This window comes from Calidris pugnax, unplaced genomic scaffold (assembly GCF_001431845.1).
Source record: "Calidris pugnax isolate Ruff unplaced genomic scaffold, ASM143184v1 scaffold19, whole genome shotgun sequence".
NCBI classification, from domain to species: domain Eukaryota; kingdom Metazoa; phylum Chordata; class Aves; order Charadriiformes; family Scolopacidae; genus Calidris; species Calidris pugnax.
Window position 1 is genome coordinate 2060470 of NW_015090775.1, and position 22375 is coordinate 2082844.

Below are 22375 nucleotides of genomic sequence, written 5' to 3' on the forward strand. Positions count from 1 at the left end.
GCTGTACAGCTAACAGCTGAGCAGGTTTTATTTTTGCTTAGAGCATTCATTTTGTGTTACCTTTTAATGTAAGTGCCTATATTATACCTTCTTTTTTTTTTTTAATATACATGGTGGAGTATTGCCTTTTTTCCTGCTGACCAGCAGTGCCACATCTGAAGGTGGGCTTAGATGCTGCAGGTGAAGTGTGTGCTGTTGTTGCAGAGCGAGTAGTTCTCAACTTGTGAGACCCATAAACTGGCAATGGATGTGTAGAGAGATGTTCAACCTTGGAAGTAGGATGGGACAATATGGCTTTGAAAAGGTAGTTATTAAGAAATAGGGTGATGCTTTTGATGTTTGTATCCACATGAGGGAGACAGCATGACAGGGTCATTTGCCTTAATTGGTGGCAAAACCTGCCAACCTGAGGCACAGTGTTGGAGAAATCATTCTCTGGAACATAACCAGCTCCTTCTGCTATTAACTCATATGCCTATACAGATTTTATTTTTCCCTCTTTAGATGTAACTGAGATTGAGATTTCTGAATTGTAAATGAAGCTACCCACCATGTCTTCTGAGGTTTTTCTTTAAAACAAACAAAGCCATGATGTGTTCATGACTTTACTATTCTTTGGACTTCTGCCCTAGTGTGTAAAATACTATCTTTGAATAAAACACTGACTCCTAACTCACTGTTTTGTTGCTCAGCCTTAATGGAGATGTTACTGAAGGTGGCCATCAGTCAGCTATAAATGAACGTCTCTTAGAGTAGCTGACTTCAGTATGGTAGATGTTTCTGTATTAATTTGAAAATAATCAGTCTTTGTAGCTTATTTAGGGTCATGCACTGCTAGGAAATTCTGTAGGGATGAGTGGCTATTCTCAAAAACCAACCACTTTTGTTCAGGGCAGCTCCTAGAAGACATGGAGCCTTGCCTGAAGATGCCTAACGTTACCTATAGGTAGCATCAATTATACAGCATTTTCCTGTGTTGTGTTTGACAGTGTCATGAGGAATTGGCTAGCAGGCAGACTTATTGTCGCTTTAGAAATTTAGATGGGCCAGTTGTAATTAAATAATTTACAGCAACATCCCATATTGAATTATTTATTGGTATTATTGTCCCCTTTTCATCCTTTTAGGGGCTTAATTACCATTAGTTGATACGTTCATAAAGATCACTTTCATGGTTTAGCTAAAAAACATGACCAGTAAATTATTTCCTGATTTTTATTTGCTATAGTAGTGTTGAAATATTATATTTTGTTTCAAAGACAAGTCCACATTGTTTATGAAATGGGCTATTGGTTTGGTAGGTGAGAAGAAACAAAACAATCTCCAAATTATTTTTGCTAATGAAGATGAACAATCTTGTTATTGTAAATTTTTTGTTTCAGCTTCTCAAGGTGAAACAACAAAAATATTTAACCAACTTTATTCTGTCAGAGTTGACTTGGGATTTCTTGCTTTGCTTAAGCGTGAAACACCTTTTGGCCTAATCTTTTATGCAAATAATCATGCTGCTTTCATAGAAAACTAAAGTTTAAATTGTAACGGTAACTTTTTTTTTTTAAATAAGTGTAAGAATAACGGGACTCAACTCTTTAATGGGCTTTTATCAAGCTTTTAAGTGTTCATCAGGAGTGTTCCAAAAATAATACTAAGCACATCTAAATTTGTGGTAGAGAAGGGATAAGCTGTGGTTTATGCCAGTACAGGGTCTGGAAGTACTAATTTCTTGAGGTTCTCATGGTCTCAATCCCTAATTTTGAAAAGATTTATTTACTTTGCATTTTCACATTTATTTTGTATAATTCTACTAAGTGTGCATCTCAAGAATGTAATGTTTCTTTGTGCTTAGAATAGATATTTAGTCACTGTCTCTTCCTTCCTTTTAACCAAGAGTTAAAAATAAACCTATAAAACAATGGCCCCATGAAACAACGCACTGGCAGTAATCAAGCTGGAACTGAACCAGAGGAATCCTGCTTTGCTTTGCACACGCCTTAGAAGTAGCTGTTGGAAAATTGAAAAATGAAAAAAATGCATATGCGGTCTTTTCAGAAAAAAATCTTTCCTGTGAGTAATAAAAGCACCTTCCTTTGAGAGACAAGAGACTGTGGAAACTTTGGTCTTGCATTAGGGCATAATACCAGCTTCCTTAAAATATAATTTCAAAGCTGAATTTTCTCAAATTATGCCTTTTCTCTCGCTTTATCCTTTTCCCCTTCCCCTCCTCTGGTCCTTCTCTAATATTCAGTCCCGGCCCAAACTTGTATACAGTGTTATTATAGCCTCATGTTATAAAACTGAAAATTTTAAAATGAAAATAATGATTTGTAATAAAAAGCCTGACAGACTAATTACAGTATTGCATTAATTATTCTCTTATTTCAGCTCTGTTCCTCTCACAGCTAATTCAGATCTGGATTTTGGTTGTTTTTAATCCCTATTGACACTGTAATTTTGAGAGGGAGAATATACTGGGGAACATTATATATAAAATCAAGAAATAAACTGTCAGATAAACAGTTGGTTTCTAAAATGTTGCCTTAGACGTGTTATTAATAGGATGCAAGTAGTTGTGTTTAAATGTGATGCTTTGTGGATATTCTGCTGAGTGTAATGCCTATATACTATATAATACAGCTCTTGAAATCTTCCATTTCTGGATATCTTTATAGCGTGTACTGAATAGCAATCATTAACTCAGAAATTTGTGTATTGGGCAGCTAAGTTGGTACAGTACTGATTAGTTTTCCACCCAAAATGTGTGCAGTTCTTAAATGATAAAGGTATAGATTGATGTCAGTGCTACAGTATAGCTCCAAGGCTGCAATTTGAAGCTGCTTCAGAAAAATACAATTCTTTGGAGATGGTGAAGCTGAAGTTGAATGAAAATCCTATTAATGGGGAATTACATGTAGACATTAATAAGGGAAGAGTTCATAGCAATTCCTGTGTTTGGGAAATTGAGCATGATAATTTGCTGAAATGATGTCTGTCTGGAACATACGCAGACACAGTAATTTTCAGTTTTTATTTGAACTTCTAAATGGTGCAGAAGATGCCCAGATTTAGTTTTTAAGCAAGAAAGTGTTTGGAAGTTTTGGCAAATATTGTTGTAATGGATCTATGGTGATGAAGTTAAGATGAAAAACAGATTGGACTGAATGACTGTTCAGTCATTTAGGCTGGGCTAGTTGCATGGTTCGGTCGTTAACCCTCTCAAATTACGTTGCCTTAATTTCTGCACTCGGTTGGCTGTCTTCACATCTTAACTAACTTCTGGGAATTAGTTTCTGACAGTTTGATTTGTTTTCCTTTTTCAGGATGCTTCATCTGCAGACATTCGGAAAGCATATCGCAAGCTTTCACTAATTTTACACCCAGATAAGAACAAAGATGAAAACGCAGAAACACAGTTTAGGCAAGTAAGTGCAATGTGTGGCAATAAAAATTTGAGGGAAAATGGAATCAGAATTTTTTATGATGGTGTTGTTTTAGTAAGAACAATGGTACGCCTTTGAAATTACTAGGTTGAACATTGAATTATGTTTTCCTTGATGTAGTTAGATTAAAAACAAGAACACTTTTTTCGGAATTAAGTTGTCAAATAAATCAGGTTTAGTATTTACCTGTATATTAAAAATAATTTGAACATAATACTTATACTTTAAGAGAAAAATCTGTTCTGCACTTTGTGTAAGACTGTTTATAAATAGTATTTTCAAAAGCAGTAGGGAAAATTTCTGATCAGTTCTCAATGCAAGTTGTGTGTACATATAGGCATAATTTTATGACAATTCATTTTAGTTTTTTAATTTTAGCCTTTTGAATCTTTACAGAGTGAAACCACAAGACATGTCATTAGTTCTACCTTTAAAAATACACTTCTGATGGCATTATATACAGGCTACTTAATTTCAATAAAATCTTTAGGATGAAACAAATGATACCTTTTATTTTTAAGGTGTAACTGAGACGACTCAGTTTGGCAGATGTGAGGAGGGGAAAAATGTCTTTTGTAGGAGCTGCTTTTTTGTGTATCTGATGACACTTTGTATGTCAATATATCTCTTTTGCATACCGAGTTTGCTTCTTAGTGTTGTAGGGAAAAGTGAAAACTAGCACAGGTCACTAGTTGGCGAATGTAAAATATGATAGTGCTAGTTAAACTCTGTAAACTCAGTTCTAAAGTAAATTCTTTTCTGTGTGGTTTTTTTTTCTTCTTCTGTTTTTGTTTTAGTTGGTGGCCATCTATGAGATTTTAAAAGATGAAGAAAGGAGGCAAAGGTGAGTTAATTTTCACAGATTCTTCAAGCATTCATGCCAGTGATATATGGAAATCCTGTTTGACTTAATTGTAACTCTTCAGGTGATTTGTTACATACTTTCAGTTTGTAACTCCTATGCTGTTTAATTAAAGATTGTGTGTGGTTTAAAGAGGAAACTGGTGTGTATTTTTGCGTGATACAGTGGTTATTCTTCAAAACTAGTATTTGAAAGAACTTTAAAAGCTAGCTCTTATTTGGATTATGTTTTTTTAAACACTTAACAATCCTATCCCTTTTTGTTGTGTCAGTTACCATTGCTTGTTTGATTAAAGCTTGTTTGATTATTTGAAAATATAGGCCACTGATTAAACTCTGTCATATCTCACAATATCAATAAAAGGTTCGTTGCTTGATATTTAGGGTTTATTGCCAGTATATGTTGTCTTCAACATTGTTTTCTGTTGCTTGCTTCTTTTTTTTTTTCTTTCAGATGTATTATAGATAATACTGTAAACTTTGATATAAATAGCATATTTTTTAAAATATAAATGATAGTTGTCCTTGCTGCTTCAGGAACAGGTCCAGCAGTACTTGAAGGGGATAGGATAAAGAAGTGAAAACCTGGGGCTGGGCTGGTTTCTGGAAGAGTATTTTGAACTATTTTGTCCATTTAAAGTAATGATTATAAGGAGAACTAGGACACCAAAACAGTCTCTCTTTTGGGTTGGAGTTTTAGTAAATCATCTTTAGGCTTACAAAAGGGCTTCATGAAATATTTCTTGAAGGGTTTTTGGGCTTGTAGATGTTTTGGCAGGAGTCCTGGCTTTATAGTATGGATTATCTACTTTTTGATAACCATCTCTTGAAAATGTGCTTCACAGAAGTACTTCTGGAAGTTTGTGGGGTTTCTTTTATTTCGCCTCTCACAAGAGATTTTCATCGTGAGGTTCTACTCAAAGAAGTTTAAAAAAAATTCTAAGTTAAGGGGGTTTCAGACCACTTGAAAAGTGACTTATCTGACAGATTTTCTGACCACCTTGTTTATAATGTCGTTTGCATTCAGTTTGTACTATTGCCTCTCTGGAATTTAGTTGCAGCATGGAACTTATGTGGATGTATGGTTGATAATGCTTCTATAGTGGATTAAATATAAGCGTAGCGGATTAAATAGTGTTTACCCTCAGAAAATTTTCTGGGAACAATATGCAGAGTTTAGAAATAACCTGCAGAGCCATATAGCTTCATTGTTTTGAGAAACCCTTTATTGATCTGATGTATTACACAGTCTAATGATAAACTCTCAGTTGAGCTTGTAAATGGAGGGTGGTCTGTCCTGTATCCTGAAAGGCATCTTTAAAACAAGCTTTAAGTAAGTGTGCTAGGCTGCTCCCCCTGCAATATGTTTTCTGTTGTAAGGTACATCATGGGTTTCTCAGCAAAGGAAAGGGGAGAGTGGTTGCTTTTTGGGATCTTCCTGCTTTAGATGTGTTGTGTAAGGTGATGGACCTAGTGGAAGACACTCCGAGTGTACTGCCATGCCCGTGCACTGCGGAACTGGGGAGACACTACACTGCACCCTTTATATCTCAGGGCTTATCAACTCAGTTTAGCCTGATTCCAGAGACAGTTATTTGGGTCTGCTTCAACAAGGTTTTCTGCCAGATTTCCTTTTTTTTTTTTTTTTTTTCCAGACATTACCCCATCAGCACAGTTCCAGTCCTGGGATTCCAGCCACTTTTGGCTAAAGGGAAACTAATTGCCGGTGATGATTTTGAAGGAGGAGGGGGAGATGGTGATCTACTACTTTGACAAAATTATGTTCCTTTTTTTTTTTTTTTTTTTTCCTTCCTTTCCTCCCCTCTTGGCACTGTGGTAGTTTTTATTTCTAAAGTAACTTGAAGACCTGATGGGACGAGATAGAAATTAGGTCCATATCTTACAAATTAGTGAGGGATTCTGGCAGTTTAGCTGGGAATCCCTTCACAACTGGGCACCCAAATGGTCTGGGGCACGGGATTACACCACCTGGAGAAGAGTGAGCTGCAGGCTTCTGCTTCTGTCCAGTGAGGGCAGCTGTACTTGCCTCTGGCTCTTCATCTCAGAAGTGATGTGATCTGTCAGCCAGCGTTGGTCCTGGTGTGTGTACAGAGAGCAGGAAAAGTAAAGGCAGGAGTAAGGTCTTGCACTGCGTGATTGAATGATTAACTCATTCTGAAACCATAAAACTGTGTCTAATTACACCCTTTCTCCATGTCTTGGTGAATGTCAGAGGTGTTAATTGTTTATGTGCGTGTACAGAAACAGTGTTCTAAAAAGACAAATCTGTCGGGTAGCTACATGTAATTATTTTTCTAAAACATTTGTATTATTATATTTATCAGTTAATTTTTATTTTATCTGATGGCAGAAGCCTTTCTTAAAATATTACAGTTTCACTACTGACAATTATAATACTTAATACTTTATACTTAAAATGTAGTTTGCTTTTTAGAGTCATATAGTTGCTTGTGAAATATACAATTATTATATTAGTACTACAGAATATAGTAATAGTAATATTACCATGTTAGTACTTTTCTCTTACACACTATGATTTATACATAATCAAAACTTCCTAACATTAAACGTACATGTGGCAATTATTTAATGTTAAATAAAACATACATGCATCAGAATATAATATCTTACATTTTGTATACACACTCCAGAGTGTTTGAAATTCTACCGAAAAGTTTATTTTTAGGTATGTAGAGATAGGTGCGTTTCCTGAAATACACTTTACTTTAGAGCGTTTATTGGTAAATCAACTTGATGATAAATTTTGTTAGCCTTTGATTATTTTTAATTTATGAAAAAGTAGATAGCTTTATGCACTTCTATTAATTGTAATTAGGCAAAAAAATCTTAAATTTTAGTTTCATTGTTTATTACCATTTTAAAGAGGGTTTTTTACCTACCAGGTCTATCCTCTAACAATGTGGACTTGATTACAGGAAGCATTTGCAAAGGAATCAAGATATACTTGTTTAGAGTAAGAAAGGTGTTTATCTTGGCTCTCATTATAATTAAATGTCTGTATTCATAGGTATAAATTGTTCTGACTGACATTGCACTTGGATGTCTTTGACAGCTTGAGGAAAAAAAGCCCCCAAAATAAAAAACGCCAGTGTGTTCTTCCCATATTTCAAAATAGATCTCATTAATTCAAGGTTATAGTATATAAACTGTATCAGATCTCTGAAATTATTTGAAATATGAATTGCAGCGGCTCTCTTAAAGGGAAAAGTAAATTATAATTGTATTAAAATAGATGATACTGTAATTAGCTACTACAGTTAATGGATTATTTTTTTCTTGCAAGGTAATTGATTCTACAAAGAGCTCTAAAGACTATTTCATGAAACTTTACAGAAGAATTAAATTTTAATAATCTTGCAATTGGTTACTTGTTAGTATAAGACTAACAAGTCTTGTCTATAATCCTGAGTTTTTAAAATAAAGATTCAACTTAAGTTATAGATGGGGATTTTTTTTTTTTTTGGTCTTTTTTTCTGGTGTGGTGCTTTGGGGTATTTTAGCTTGCTGGCTGCTACTTCTCAGAGACAATTGGCAGGCGTACTTGTATGTAAAAGATTTGCTGTGTTCTGTGTACATATGTCTGAGGAAAAAATACTGCAGATGTATTTTCCCTTTTCAGCTTGATTTTTTTTTTTTCTTACGTAGAATGACAATTTAGGTTGCCAAAAGAATGCTTTGTAATTAAATTTTCAGTGTAGTTCTTGATGCACATGGATTAACTATCTTTCATAGTTAATATAGCTTTCTATAAAGAAATTATTTAATGAGAAACTTGCTTTCAATTAAACTGTATCCTAAATTTGGAAATCAAGATTTAAAAATTATGGGAAGCTTTTGAATTTCAGTAGGATCATTTTCCAGTTGAAACCCTAAAAATCATTGATATCTTTATTTTTCAAATACAGAGCTTAATTACTATTGAAAGCAGTGATTTATCTTTTAACAGTATATATTCTAAAAAGTGGGTTATAATAGAAGCTATCTTCCCTTAAAATGGCCAGTCGTGTGAGCCATAATGCTCATTGATAGTAAAATCAATAGAGCATTGATTCTGAGACTTAATCCTTGGAGACTGTTGTTCAGAACAGCGGACGTAGCCTAGTAAATACAGAGTGCTGTTTAAAGTGTTTAATGCAAGAGGCTCTGCTGTCTTAATTTATTTTTTCTTACCAGATAATTTATAATAGAACATGGTCGCCAAACGTTCGTTTGCAATCTAGTTTTACATATTGCTATATTGTTACCATTAGCATGTACGGACCTTATTTAACCCGTAGCCACATTTTCAGTACATCAGTTAACGAGCCTTAGTGTATAAGAAAGGCAAATGTTTAGTAGTTTTATAGTAGTATTAAAAAAAAATAAATCTTTATTCTACATATGCTTCTCTGAAGCTTTAAAAGGAAGAGCATCTTTTGTGAAATCTTATAATTTGTTTTAAAAATGGTTTTGTTTTAAAATATTTTCTTGTATTCTAACAATAAAGTGTTTAGCAAATGCATTATGTTTTTTTAAAATGCTAAAACTTCTATTTAATTCTTAAACAAAAAGTTAATTAGAAGTTTTAGTATTGAAATAACATTCTAAGCAATTTTTCTGAACAGACTTTGTGTTAAGGCATCAGTAGTTAGTTCAATCTGACTTACTGGGAAAGGAAAAGAAAGTTATGACTCCAAATTTTACAATAATGGATATTGATCTTAGTATTCTCCTAGATACGATTTTGTAATACGAATTTTACTTCTTGTAGCATTCAGAACGCTGCAGAATCCTGAGGTGTTAAATCTTTTGCATAGAAATAACGGTGCCAATTTGAACAAATGTTTTATCAGAAGTCAGCTTTTCTAACTGCGCTGAATTAAAGTGGATTTTTAAATTGAAAACCGTTGCCTCTTTTTCTGCTTAAAAAAATGAATTTGCTTGTGGAAATTTTTTTTAGTACATCTCCAAGGTATCAATTTAATAACTATCAAAGTAGCTAGTGCAGTTGTTGCATTTAAATTGATTTACATGTCAAGACTGGCAGTTTAGCAGCTGCGCTATTATTCCTGGATCGGTCAATTTACTTGAGAAAAACCTACTACTGAGTTCTACTGACCTGCATGACAATATAGGCCCTATTTCTATTCCTGTAATTAGGCCTGCGACTAACTCAGAATATTTTTAATTAAAATATTTTGGTCAATGTGTTGCACCAAATTAGGCCTTTCAGTGCAGATTTAATTCTGGAAACGGTGTGATTAGAATATGTAATGAGTTGTGTTCAATTTAAGATTAACAGGTTGTGCATCTTGAACATACAGGTTTTGGAGTTTACTGTAGAGATTTTTGTTTGAAACTTCACTCTGAAAAGTTAACAAATTGAAAAATCTATTTTGCATGTCTGTGGTTTATTTTTAAATTGATAACATACTGTAAATAGAAGACCCCAGACATACCAAGATATTTCAAGACATTTCTGTGAAGAAAAACTGACAATTTGTCATTAAATGGTTTCTGTACAGTCGGCGGTGTTAGTAAAATTAAACCGTTTTAAAACAGATTGATTTTGGAGACAGCTTTTCAAATAGAAAATCAAAATCATCTAGCTGTGGTGAACTTTGTTTTCTAACATCAAAATCAAGCCTTTAACTTAAATTAATATCTGACACAGAATGGATGTTAAGTCTGGCAGCATTTTTACCTAATAGATATTGTGCTACTGAAGGACAAAACAAAAGCAAAGATACTTTTCCCCTCCCCCCAGCACTTGTAAAAGAAAAAAAAAAAAGGTTTCTAGTGTTTGAATTTTTTGTTCTTTGCTAAATATTTAAGTGCTTTGTTATTTACTTCTATCATGGAGACCTGCCCACTGACTACGGGGCAGGTAGGACACGTCTGCGTTTCTAGAAGTCTGTTATTTCAGAAGGGAAGGAACTAGAGGGGAAGGGGATGGTGGTGTTGCAGGAGCAATCAAAATACTTCTTGTTGTTTGATTGCAAAAGACTAGATAACGTTTCCCCAGCCTTTGGTTCTGGGTTCTGTTTGTTAGCAGCTGACAAAACAAGGCATTGCTCTATTAAAATAAATAAATAAATTACTAAATGATATTTTGTGTGCGCATTATTCAGGCGCTCTGTGGATTATCATTTGTTTTGTTTTATAATTGGATGGTTTGGCTTATTTCATTGTGAGCTCTCCATGAAAGGCTGTTATATTTGCTACTGTAGGTATGATGATATTCTGATCAATGGACTACCAGATTGGCGACAGCCTGTGTTCTACTACAGGCGAGTGAGAAAAATGAGCAATGCTGAGCTGGCATTACTCTTGTTCATTATACTCACAGTGGGTCATTATGCTGTGGTTTGGTCAATCTACCTGGAAAAACAGCTGGTAAGTATTGGTAATAAATCAAACTTGCTTCAATTATTACTATTGAATTTCCTAGGGAAGTTTGCATATTGTAGGGCGCTCTGCAACTTGCCATGTTTTGAATTTGTATTGTTCGTAATTTAAAAAGATTATATTTAAAATGGCGATAGTTACAGAATGAGGCATTCAGCATATCAAAAATAGTAATCTAAGGACTACTTAATTTTTCTAGAATTGGTAATAAGTAGCAAGAGATGGTTCTTTGGTTTTTAACTGGAAGGAAGAAGAGGAATAAAAACTCTTCTGTCATCTGTTGGTGCAGAATTGTATGCTGCTGTACTGATGCCTATGATTTTCCTAGATGTTTAAAAATAATCAAGTTTTATTCATTTAGAAGTCATACTTGCTTTGCTTTTGTTCTTAGCTATAAATGTTCTTTATATTTTGGGGTTTTGTTAACAGGATAGGCATCGGTAAGCAGAATAAAACACCTTTTTTATTTATTTTACTTTTTGTCATATAAAAATCTATTGCATTTAGTAGACTAGAAAAAAAAAACTAAGCATAACTTGAAAAATATTCATACATTAGCATCTATTTACTTTTTTTATTTTCTACTGCATTATTGAAGTTGATGAATGAGAAAGGAGGCAAGTTGAATGCTTTCTCTTCTTAGAAAACTTTGATTGCTATGGAGATACACATGAGTGACAGAACTGGACTTCATGTGTGTTTAAAGACTGGATACCATGGCAACAGTTATTGTTAAGATAGATCATTTTACTTAATCATGTAGGACCCCTAGATACATTTGCATAAATGCTACTCTACTGTTTACCCTTCACAGAAGAGTCCCAGTAACATTTATGGTTTACATGTTAATGATAACCTGTAACCGTAGTTCTTTCTACATCAAGGATGAACTGCTTAGCAGAAAAAAGAGGGAGAAGAAGAAAAAAACAGGCGGCAGGAGTACAGATGAAGCCAAACTTGCTGCTCTAGACAAAAATGAAAGGTGGGAAGGAACTCTCTTGTTTTCCATATTTTAAAAAATTCATCAGCTAGTGGTTCAGTTCTGTCATTTTCTCCTTGCATCTTTGAACTATAACTCATCAGCTAGTGGTTTAGGTCTGTCATTTTCTCCTTGCATCTTTGAACTATTTTATGAGAAAAATAACTGTGTTTGTACTAACAACCATTGCTGATATAAAATATCCCAGTGTAGATGTATTATCGAGTTTTGATTTGTAAATAAATATGTGGTGTTTATTCAGCAGATCAACAATAATTGAAAGATTAAGGCTGAATTAATAGTATCTGGCTTATAGAAAGGTATTATTTCTACAAATTGATTTTAGAAGATTTTACAATTTTTCCCATCTTTGAAAATTTTTGCCTTTGATTACAATTAACAAATTACAATTTATTTAAGCTTTGGTTTATTACCATACCAAGCAAGGAGCTTTTATGAGGTTTTAATGCTTGTCTGATTTAATGCTTTTTATCTGATTAACTTAAAAACAAGCCTGTTCGTAAAGGCTTCTAAGACCATTGTTTGTTAAGAAACACATAGGGAAATAGTGACTTTCAGGACACTCCAAAAGATACCACCATTTCTTCTATTGATTCATAGAAAGAAATAAAGGGTTTAAATAGTTCACACAGCAGGGGCATGAACTGGATCAATGCAGGATGGAGATCAGAGACCATTCTGCCTGTCGTCTTTCTTGATGACATCAGTGAGTAATGCTCCAGTGAACTGCAAATGACATTAATTTTTATGTATTGTTTTGTTTATGCTACAGTCTTCATATCTGGTTGTCAGCACTTGTGAACACTTGGTTGAGACTTGAGGTTTTTTCAGTTTTTGTTTTTTTTTTTTAAACTGGAGTGATTATGTGGCTCATGAATGTATTTTCTTGAAGAAAAGAGCTTTTTAAGAGATTAAAATACAACAATGATTAGAAGTTAGCTGTTATGTATTTTGAATTAAATAATCAAAATGTGTCTTTAATGTTATGTAGATATGCATTTTTATAGGAGTTGGCAAGTGCTAATCATCTTAAAGGATAATGGGAAAGTTCTGACTGTGTGGCAGTAATAAACAACTTACAACTTTATTTGACTGCAGAGTACTGGACAAACCACAGTGGCATGACTTACTTCCATGCAAGCTGGGAATATGGTTCTGTCTCACTGTGAAAGCTTTACCTCAGCTATTCCAGGTAATAATAACGATTTTAAGTTATATTACTTTATTTTTCTTGATGGTGTTGTTATGCATAATCAGATGTGTAGCACTTGTTCTTATGAATTTTCTGGCTCAAGCACGTATCACGTATATATATATTAAAAAATGACCCTTTGGGGCAAATTTACTATCATACGTTCATCAAAATATTAATATTTTAAATGGATATTAATCTTAATGTGCTAGGGAATTCAGCAGCAGTTCCTGCTAGGCAAAACTACAATAATAAATGATGGTAGAGGGATGATATATATACATCTAATTAGGAATAACAATGTCTTTCAAGCAATCTGTTAACAAAAGTGTTTTTATCTCAAATAGTCAAATGCTGTGTTTTCATAGCAAATATTAATATGTCATTTAAATTTGGGGTAACAGTGAAATTACTTTTTCTGATTGAGTGAGCTTTTTTGAGTTATTGGATAACAAAATAAAATGATACCTGAAATTACTAAGGTCAAGTAGAAAAGATATGGTTGTAGTTTATAAATATAAATGTGGCAGACTTGCCCACTCTTGTGCGTTTTTTAAATCTAATACTATAAACTGTAAAGTTTAGCTGATATTCATCCAGCGTAAGTATTGTCAGAGCAGTTAACAGAATAACTTTTTAATATCACATGCTCTTTCTTTGCATTTCCCTTGAATATAACCATTTGGTTTTAATACTCGTCACTGCTAATGAATATGGATCAGGGAATGCAAGGTGGTTTTTACTTTCGTTTACAGAAATATTGAGTATTAATTCTGAAATGTAAATAGTATAAATGGCATCAATATTCGATCTCCATCAGTGTTCAAGCTGGAAAAAGCATCTAATCCATAATTGCTAATCTATTAGCAAAAAGCTTGTAAAAATTATAAATGCAATTAAGTCTGGTCTTTCAGCATCCATTTTTATAGTCTTTAACCTTTCCTACAAAAAGATGGAAAAGTTAATATCCTTTCCTCTTTAAAAAATTTCCTCGGAGCTGTGTGGCTATTTTATTAAAGAAACAGTTCTTTCTGGAAGTTTTTAAAGCAAAAATAATGATGCTTAATTAAGTCAACTGTTGTGTCCAAATTAAGCTTTGATGTTCATCTGTCATTGAGGTGAGTCAGATAGAAAAGAATTAAGTTCAGCAATTGCTGTTGCTGCATTCTTCATAATTATAGTGCTTTCTCTTTTGCTTTAATTGCAAAATAATAACAATATTATAGAATGTAGTAAGAGTCACAAAGAATTCTAAACTAGGACTTCTTATAATCTAAGATGTTGTTTTGTCATTTTTATGATTTTAAGATTGTCTGTTAAGAAGTCACTCTAACAGGTTTCAGATTTTCTGTTCAAAAATCAGCTCCTATGTCTGCCAGAATAGGCTGAAAAGACAGATACAACAAAAGTGATTTTAAATCCATTAATTTAATGGTAGTGGGGTAAAAAAAGCTATCCAATAACTCATGGAAAATTGGAAAGCAGCAGGCAGGGATTGGGTGGCAGGGGAAGCAGGATGTAGAGGAATTCAGAGCTGGAAGGCTTTGGAGCAAGGAGGAAGCAAAGGGATGGCGTTCTAGATTAAATTGCCCCATGTGGAAATTGTACTATTGCCTCACTCCAGGGTTTGTTCTGTTGTTGTTTAAGATCATCAGCTGATTATGTAACTTAAAATGCAATAAAATATAAGTAATCTTTAATATTAATAATATTCAGGACTTCAAGTACCTGAAATGAATGACTGTAACTTATTAGTTAACAATATTTAAAGAAGTATTGCCACTTCTGAAGAGCATAATAGCACCAGTGACTTCATGTTGGAGATCTTTTCTGAGATGACAGTAAAAAGATACCCTGTATGTTGTAACTAGTTGGAACAGAGGCACCTCTGGGCTCTTTCTGAGTTGTTTTTAAGGTTTTAGCAAGTTCTGCCTTAGTTGCAGTTACCAACATCTAGCAAAAAAGTAGCTATACTTACATGATTGTAGGCTAGTACGGAGATGCTGTTTTGAATAAAAGTGCTTTTCTCTTCAAAAACACGCTAATGTAGGCTAGAGATTTCAGGGTATTTCATGTTTTTAGTATAAGTAGAATCACTAGGGCAGTGTACATGGTAGAGAAGACTCCTGCAGCTACTGAATAGTGTTATGTGTGCTAGTTATACATGCAAATTATTCAACAAGGTGTTACAGTGGTTGACATAAGGATGGCTGTTACAGATTTTAGCTGTTTATTGAGTTAATCTAAATGATTTCAGTCATTTAAGAGCCAACAAGTTATTTTAGAAGTTGGCTGTCATTCATCTGCAACTAATGTAATTGTAGATTAACTTCTAAAAATGCATCCATATTTAAATGAACACCATTTGGGACAGAAAAGGGTAAGAGTTAGTAATACTTTAAATGTTGCTTCTGCCACTGAGTTTTTCAAAGCCCCATCAGTGAAATAGCTGAACTGCTTCCTCAAATTAAGGAAACAAAACCACTTGCCTTTGTACATAAGCTCCTCTTCAAAGGAAACCTTATAAAAAACAAACTCAAACCCACAAAACCAAACTAACAAACCAAAACCCACAAAGAGATGTCAGTTTAAACTTTTTGCTGCTTTTTGCATTGATTCATTTAACCTGGCATCTATCTCTTCCCCCATTAGTTAATGTGAATATTCTACTCACATGAGCTCTGATTCAAGTTGCTGAGCTTCTGCCCATGCCTGGCTCTCATTTATCCAATTGAGTGTCTTTCTCCTACTTCCCCTCCTCCTTCAAAATGTCAGATTTCAGAAGGAGGCACTTAAAATAATTAAGGTGGGCCTTTACTGAAGAAAAATGCTTTGTTTGCATGCCCTCGTGATGGCCTATGCCATTTTATTGTAGTCTGCATTTTATGTCAAGAAACTGGAAGAAAAATGGGTGAGAAGGAGGATGAGAGAAAGTAAAAAACGATTGGTTTTTTTAAACTGTTGACAATTGTATTCTGAGAGAGACTACGTAGGCTTTTGTACCACAAATTTAGTTTAGTTGAATTTGGGGTGAAAACAGCATCTTTAAGCTTGTTTGAAGAAGTGAAGGGAAAAGAATACATAAAATGTATCATCAATCAAATATCTGTGGTGTGAAAGAATCATTAAGTGGAGTGTAAATCACATTGACTATTACCAAGTTTAATTCTTATAATGTAGGCTCAAGAAAAAGATAGAAAAAGAACACAAATTGTTTCTCAGGTAATTTATAGTTTACTCTTTCATGAGAATAACTGGAAGAAGGCTATATATTTAAAAAAAATAAATGAAGGAGGAAAAAAAAAGAAAACTCAATTAAAATTATTTAATGGAACTGAAAATTGTTCTTACAAAGAAACAAACCAGCTAAATATAGTGGGAAGAATTTCAGTTGAAACGGTGAATGGAACACAGAATATACAGTTGCATTAAGTGTACTTTTCTTTTGTGAGAGAACAGTAATATGTAAATTGCAGTTTACTCCCAAAACAGCTGACTAGAGTTTTTTCTTTGGATGTGCAGACATACAACTTAAGAAAAGTCATCTTAAAAATGTCATTAATTATTCTTCACAAAATATTTCCTTCAGAAAACTGAAGACAGGGGTGTTTCATAGTGTTCTTGTCAACTACTTTTCCACCACCTTGATGTGGTGAAGCTTAGCAATGAATGGCTTTATTTTTACACCAGCTTCATTAATGCTAGTCAGCACCAGGAAATGTTTTTCATTAGTTAAATTATGAGCCTGCTGTTGTCCTGGGTGTAATGGAGCAGAAAGCATTTTTGGTTGTTTCAGACAGAAATGGATTCTTGCTAAGAAAATAAAGTTTCCTGTTATCTTCCATCTCTAAGGGTGTAGGTGGAGCGTACACCCTAGCAGTGAACTGGTGGAAGAACTTCTGGTGGCTCACCAATAATGAGAAGGCAGTTCCATACGTAGTTGCACTGGGTATAACCTAGTGACATTATCAACAGAGCTTTCAGTTACTATTGAAACTTTTGTCTATAAAGACCTTTGTGTAGCACGAAGTGAATTAAAACAAAAAGGCCAGTAATTTATTTTTATGTAGGCTACCAGATGGTAATTACTGTAGCTGATTTAGTAGCCTGGAATAGATTCAAACTAGTGACCCAGAGGTGTTTAATTTCTTGGCATTTTTTCCTCAGGTTTTCTTTTAATCCATGATTACATTTCAACACCTGTTTAGAGATGGTTCAGCTTTGGCCTTAAATGGATTGGCAATGTGTCATTAAATTCAAGAGGTTTTGCCAGCAGGGCATCTCCTTTGGCAAAGTTAGCTTTTAAGTGAGAATTGATTAGGTCAGCAAACATTTGTGTGGGTTGTTTTTGTCTTCACATATGACTTCATATAAAATCATCTTGTGTGATTAAAATAAAATTTATTGCATTTAATAAACTATGTCTTAAAAAAAGAGATATTTTTTTTTTTTGAAGGGGTTTATTCAAGTCAGGTTAAATATCTCCCTAATTCCCAGCTTTCCAGGGTTTTGCTGTGTTCCAACTTACTGTACAACACCAGTGTTGATATAAGTTGCAGTTGCAGGATGCGTGGCACGAGTGATTGTCCATTTGCTCTGTTTCTTGCTATTTCGCAGCTGTTGGGAGAACCAAAGTAGGGATGAAGCTCTTGACCCTGAGGTCAATTAGAAGCTTAGAAGCAGGTCAGAGGAGAGCGGATGGTATTCTGGGTGTATGCAGAAATAATTTGCGTCTAACAGGGTACTGTCTGAGGCTCTGGAGACAAAATGTAGTAAAAGCTTTAAGTAAACGTTAAGACAGTAAAAAAATTTTCCTTTAATTGCCTGTTGTTCTGTGGCAGCCAATTTTGTTCTGCTCCTTCAGGTAACTTGCTGTATGTCTGCATATCCCAGCACACACGTGAGAGGGGTGTAGCTCCAGGAGCAGCTGGGGTGTACCAGGCAATACCAGCTCCCAGTTAATGGGACTGTCCTGTTGTGGTACGAGGCTTCCTCGGGTGTGAATGGGTCCCAGGGAGGCCTTGCAGCCTGGATTCCCCCATCTGGCTGCCTTTGTTTTGCTGGTGTGGCTGGGGAAATACCCAGCAGATACCCACAGCCTGCTGCTGGTCACCCAGAGCATCCGAGGCCCGGGGACCACACTTCAGCTGCCCACAGGTTGTACACACCTGAAAAGCCTGGCCACACCTGATAATTCCAAGGTCAAAGCATGATTTTTCTGATTATAAAGGAAGGAGTACTGCAATTCCTACTTATTTACTAGTTTGCCTTTGAGTAAACATGTAAAAATGCCAAAGAGAAATATAAATCATAATGTTTAACTTTTTTTTAAACAATATTTCTTAGGGTAACACATGGATATTACTTGTTTATAAACCCATCAAAAGAGTGGGGTTGCTGTGGCATAATGGCTGGCATTTTTATTGCACAGAAGTAGCAAATTGAAGGTCGGGTGTTCTGGTAATTTTAATTCGACTCCTTTTTCTTTCTCTGCTTTTTGTACAAATTGTACAAGAACACTGTCCTCAAAAAGACAAAAATCAGTTCACAAAATTAATACCAATATTTTAAGTCTGTGTATTGATTTAATAAGAATTAATGCAAATAAAATTATTTCAACACACTGATTTTAAGTATGCTTTTGGGAAAGTTTCCACTTAACTGAATTCTGAGGGGATGCATTTTGTTTCTATCATTCCCTCGCCCAGAGAAGTAAGATGTGAAGCTGATTCTATCACAAAATTTGTAATGAAGGTTCACATATGGCAAATAAGCAAGTTGTTTCCAATGTTTGCCTTATTTCTTGTAATCTCTGGTCTTTCTGTGGTAGACTAGAAAGCTGGGAAGATTAGCTGGAGGGTGAAAAAAACCAACCTCACAAAGCAAACAAACCAACAAAACCTCATCACCCTTCCTAAAAGTCAAGGAGAGGCCAGAGTGGCTGAGTCTTACTCAGAACTGAAGTTTTTCATTCCAGAATTGTTAGTTTGAATGAATACTGTAGCTGTTGATTTAAAAACAACGAACCAACCAAAACAAAGAAACAAAAAAAACCACAAAAAAACCCCAACCAAATCCTCCCCCCCCCAAAAAAAACCAACCAAAACCCCCAACCAACCAAAATAAAAAAAAAACCCTTAAAAGTCCAGTATCAAGAATTTCTGTATTTTTGTGTAAGTCCAGTGCAGCTATGTCTTGGCAATCTCAAATTTATTAGCATGAGACAATATTGAAGTAAAAAGGACCTGAAATACAAGATTTTTTCAATATTCTTGGATCTTGAGGTTAAAATATTGAAAATGCATTAATGTAGTGTTTAGCTGTCAATTTTATTTTTCTTCTGCAACACTTATTGAAATTTTTGGTTAAATATGAGGGTAAGGACAGGAACTTCCTGTATATGGCAGTTGAAATATAATTTAGAAATACTAATAGCAATTTTGCAATACTAATTTTGTGTTTCAATAATATTTTTTCCTTCTGTTCCTTTTTGGAAATTATATTTGAGATCACAGTATGATAAACCAGCATATATTAGCCCTCGTCATTATTATTTTTGCTTAACTACATGCATATTACTGCTTTGATGGTGAAGAATGGCAATGTATTTGTGTTGATGTTCTTTTTTGAAAACTTCAAACTCCTGCAAATGAGAACAAAATATTTCTGATTTGATAAGCTCGAGCTTCTAGTTAGAACGGTTCCAAGCTCTGTATTTGTGTGTTTCTTTCCTCTCTCCCTTTCCACCCCCAGAAGGATAAAAATGTTGCTTTTCTTATGTTTTTTACCAGTTGAAGGTGAAGTAGATATCAGGTATAAAATTTTGATGTTGGGCATATTTTGAGCTGTTTTGGAAAAGATCCTCTAAAAGAAAAATCACTACTGAATCTTGGGGAAGGAGCATTAGATAGGAAGAGGCTCTATATTGTCAGTGGTTTTAGGCCCTAAAATGTTTGTATCGAGGTAAAATGACTGCTTAAATATATCACTTTGGAAAAGTAAAAAATCTGAACATAAATCTATTTTGAAATACTACCAAAACTGAATATTCTTGAATACGAATATTCTTGTTTAGACTGATACTATTGAAAGCTAATGAGGAGTAAATTGAAATGTGCTTTTTATGTTAAGACAGAAGTTTTCTTCAAAGAACTTCCTATTTTAAACTGTTTTCCAGTGTTCCTTTCATTTTGACTTTTAAGGTCTAATACCCATACAGTTTGTATCTGTTGGCTAACATCTTTACTCAGCTATGTCTTTTAATTTCACTTTACAACCTGTAGAGCCATTTCTTCTGCTTTTGTGGGATTTGATTTTCAAATCTTCAAAAACCATTTTTATTAATAATTTTTTGTTGTTTTTTCTTTATTTTATATGTATACATTTTTGTGTGTGCTTCAAAATGCATAGTCTCTCCTTTTTTTCGGGTTATGGCATCAGCTATAATAAACTCTGATTAATACGATAAAGGACTAATGTCACCTTTGTTACCTGGATATTACTCCATTTGCAGTGATAATCCATTTTATATCCATAAAGCAACAATGCTACTAAATTTCATTTACGTGCTTCTGACTAGTTTTCTTTGTTGTTCAGCTATTGTGTCTCATTTTCATCTGAGCCACATTTCCAATTGTTCCGTGATTGACATGCTGGAGAGATTGACAGTTACCCCCTAGTGCCTGCTGTCTGGAGATCCCACAAGCAATAATGGATTTTACACCAGAATTTAGCATCAAATATTGGCTTTCAGTGTCAAATGGGTTAAATTTAAATGCCGGTTAATTGTAGCCATTTTGAAATCATAGCCTTAAACAAAAGCAGTTTTTGGATATCAGTACGTCTGAGTCCTGTGTATGCCACGCAACCCAAACTCAGAGAAGTTAACAATGACATTTATGGCTGTTAGTGTTTCTTAATGATGCCAATAGTCCAAATCTGGAGAGTACAAGGAAAGTTACCATATGTGGTAGGGGATTCGTATTTCAGGTAAAACGAAAAGAGAACTGATGCTGATCCTAATTTTGTCAGTCAGTGTTATAATACAGAAACTGAATATCTTTCCTCAAAGCCTTCGTATCTGCTGCTAGGGGTAGTGCTCCTGTACCAATACACCTTTTTTATTTTTAATCCCCAATTCTACCAGAACCATCAAAAAACCTCTCTTCCCCATCTCCAAAATGAAAACTGTGACCATGTGGAATGCTCTTAATCTGCTCTGTTCCAGCAGCAAAAAGTTATGTAGTCTTAAAAATTTCTTCTATGTGCTGTGGTCTCCTACATAATCCTGGCAGAGAAATCTGACTTCCCATTTCCAGTACCCAAATGTAAAGACAAGTAGGGAGTAAGAGGAGATATTTTGGAAGGAGGAGAAACCTTACTGATCTCTTGTGGGAATTTGTCAGAGTTTTTCTTCGGGCACGTTGACTTGCATTAGTGAGATGTCTCCAAAGAAACATTACGAAGCTCTGCTCCGAGCTGGACCACGATTCTGTCCCGTGTTGTCCCACCTCTGTCAAGTGTCTTTGAAAGGGCAGAGGCCAGTGTAATGCAAAGAACTGTTGTGTCATAGTATCTTTGCAGGAAGGAATGGGTTTGGGTGACGTCTACCATTAGAGGCAGCAATAATGACTGCTTAACTCAGTTTTTATTTTCAAAATTTATTAAGATGTCTTGTTTCGTTTTTAATGAGACCGGGTTTTGTTCATGCTTATGGGATTATAGCTGAAATTATAAAAATACTTTCTAATGTTTTACAATACATTCTACGTTAAAATTTAAATCACCCTTTATATTTAAAAAGTGGGGCTGTTAATGTAGTAAGAATAAAAATAATTTTGGCTCTAAAGAACTAAAAATAGGTTTACGTACTACTATAATTTTGATTTAATACAATAGATGTTCTGCATGCTTGGAAATGATAAATAATACTTCTTCTATTTCAGCATTTCTATTATAGAGTCATTGTTTTTGCATGAGTATAGAAATCTTTTAAGCAGATAAGTGAGAGTAAGAAAACTCCCCATACTTCTTACTTAAGCAGTCTGGTTGTTCGTATTGGAAAGCTTTCAACACAAATCTCTAATTCCTAATTCATCAGATTTATGGAAGTGTGTATTTTATTGTGAGATTTATGACAGGACTTCTAGTTCTATGTGCAAATTTGCCAAATAGATTTCAGGTTGGAATCTAATTTAATCCTTGGATAAAAAACTAAATATATATTTTCAACACCTTAACAGCAATATAGAAGTTAGTTTAAAAAAAAAAAAAATAGGATGTGTGTGTGAACAAATTGCATTTTGGAACATGCACTTAGTGTTACCATAATGACTGCTGCCTAGCAATTGCCTTTGTTTGTCCCTGCACACACTAATTAAAAATTAAAACTAAATTTTTAAAATTTGAATTGAAATTTTCTTTCTTCCTTGAACTTCCAGATTGCTGATGTGAGCA

At 34.3% G+C, this 22375-nt stretch overlaps 1 protein-coding gene across 1 annotated transcript in view; it reads left to right on the top strand.

Annotated features, from left to right (window-relative positions):
• Positions 1-3305: 3305 nt before the first annotated feature.
• The window catches only part of DNAJC1 (DnaJ heat shock protein family (Hsp40) member C1), a gene marked incomplete at its 5' end in the record, with an annotated part of 79614 nt that continues 60544 nt past the window's right edge, over positions 3306-22375 (top strand). Inside the window, 5 exons of the mRNA XM_014946665.1 lie at positions 3306-3419; positions 4235-4281; positions 10550-10715; positions 11612-11709; positions 12826-12919. Of these exons, the coding sequence (XP_014802151.1) occupies positions 3306-3419; positions 4235-4281; positions 10550-10715; positions 11612-11709; positions 12826-12919 (519 nt within the window). The remainder of the gene's footprint in view (positions 3420-4234; positions 4282-10549; positions 10716-11611; positions 11710-12825; positions 12920-22375) is intronic.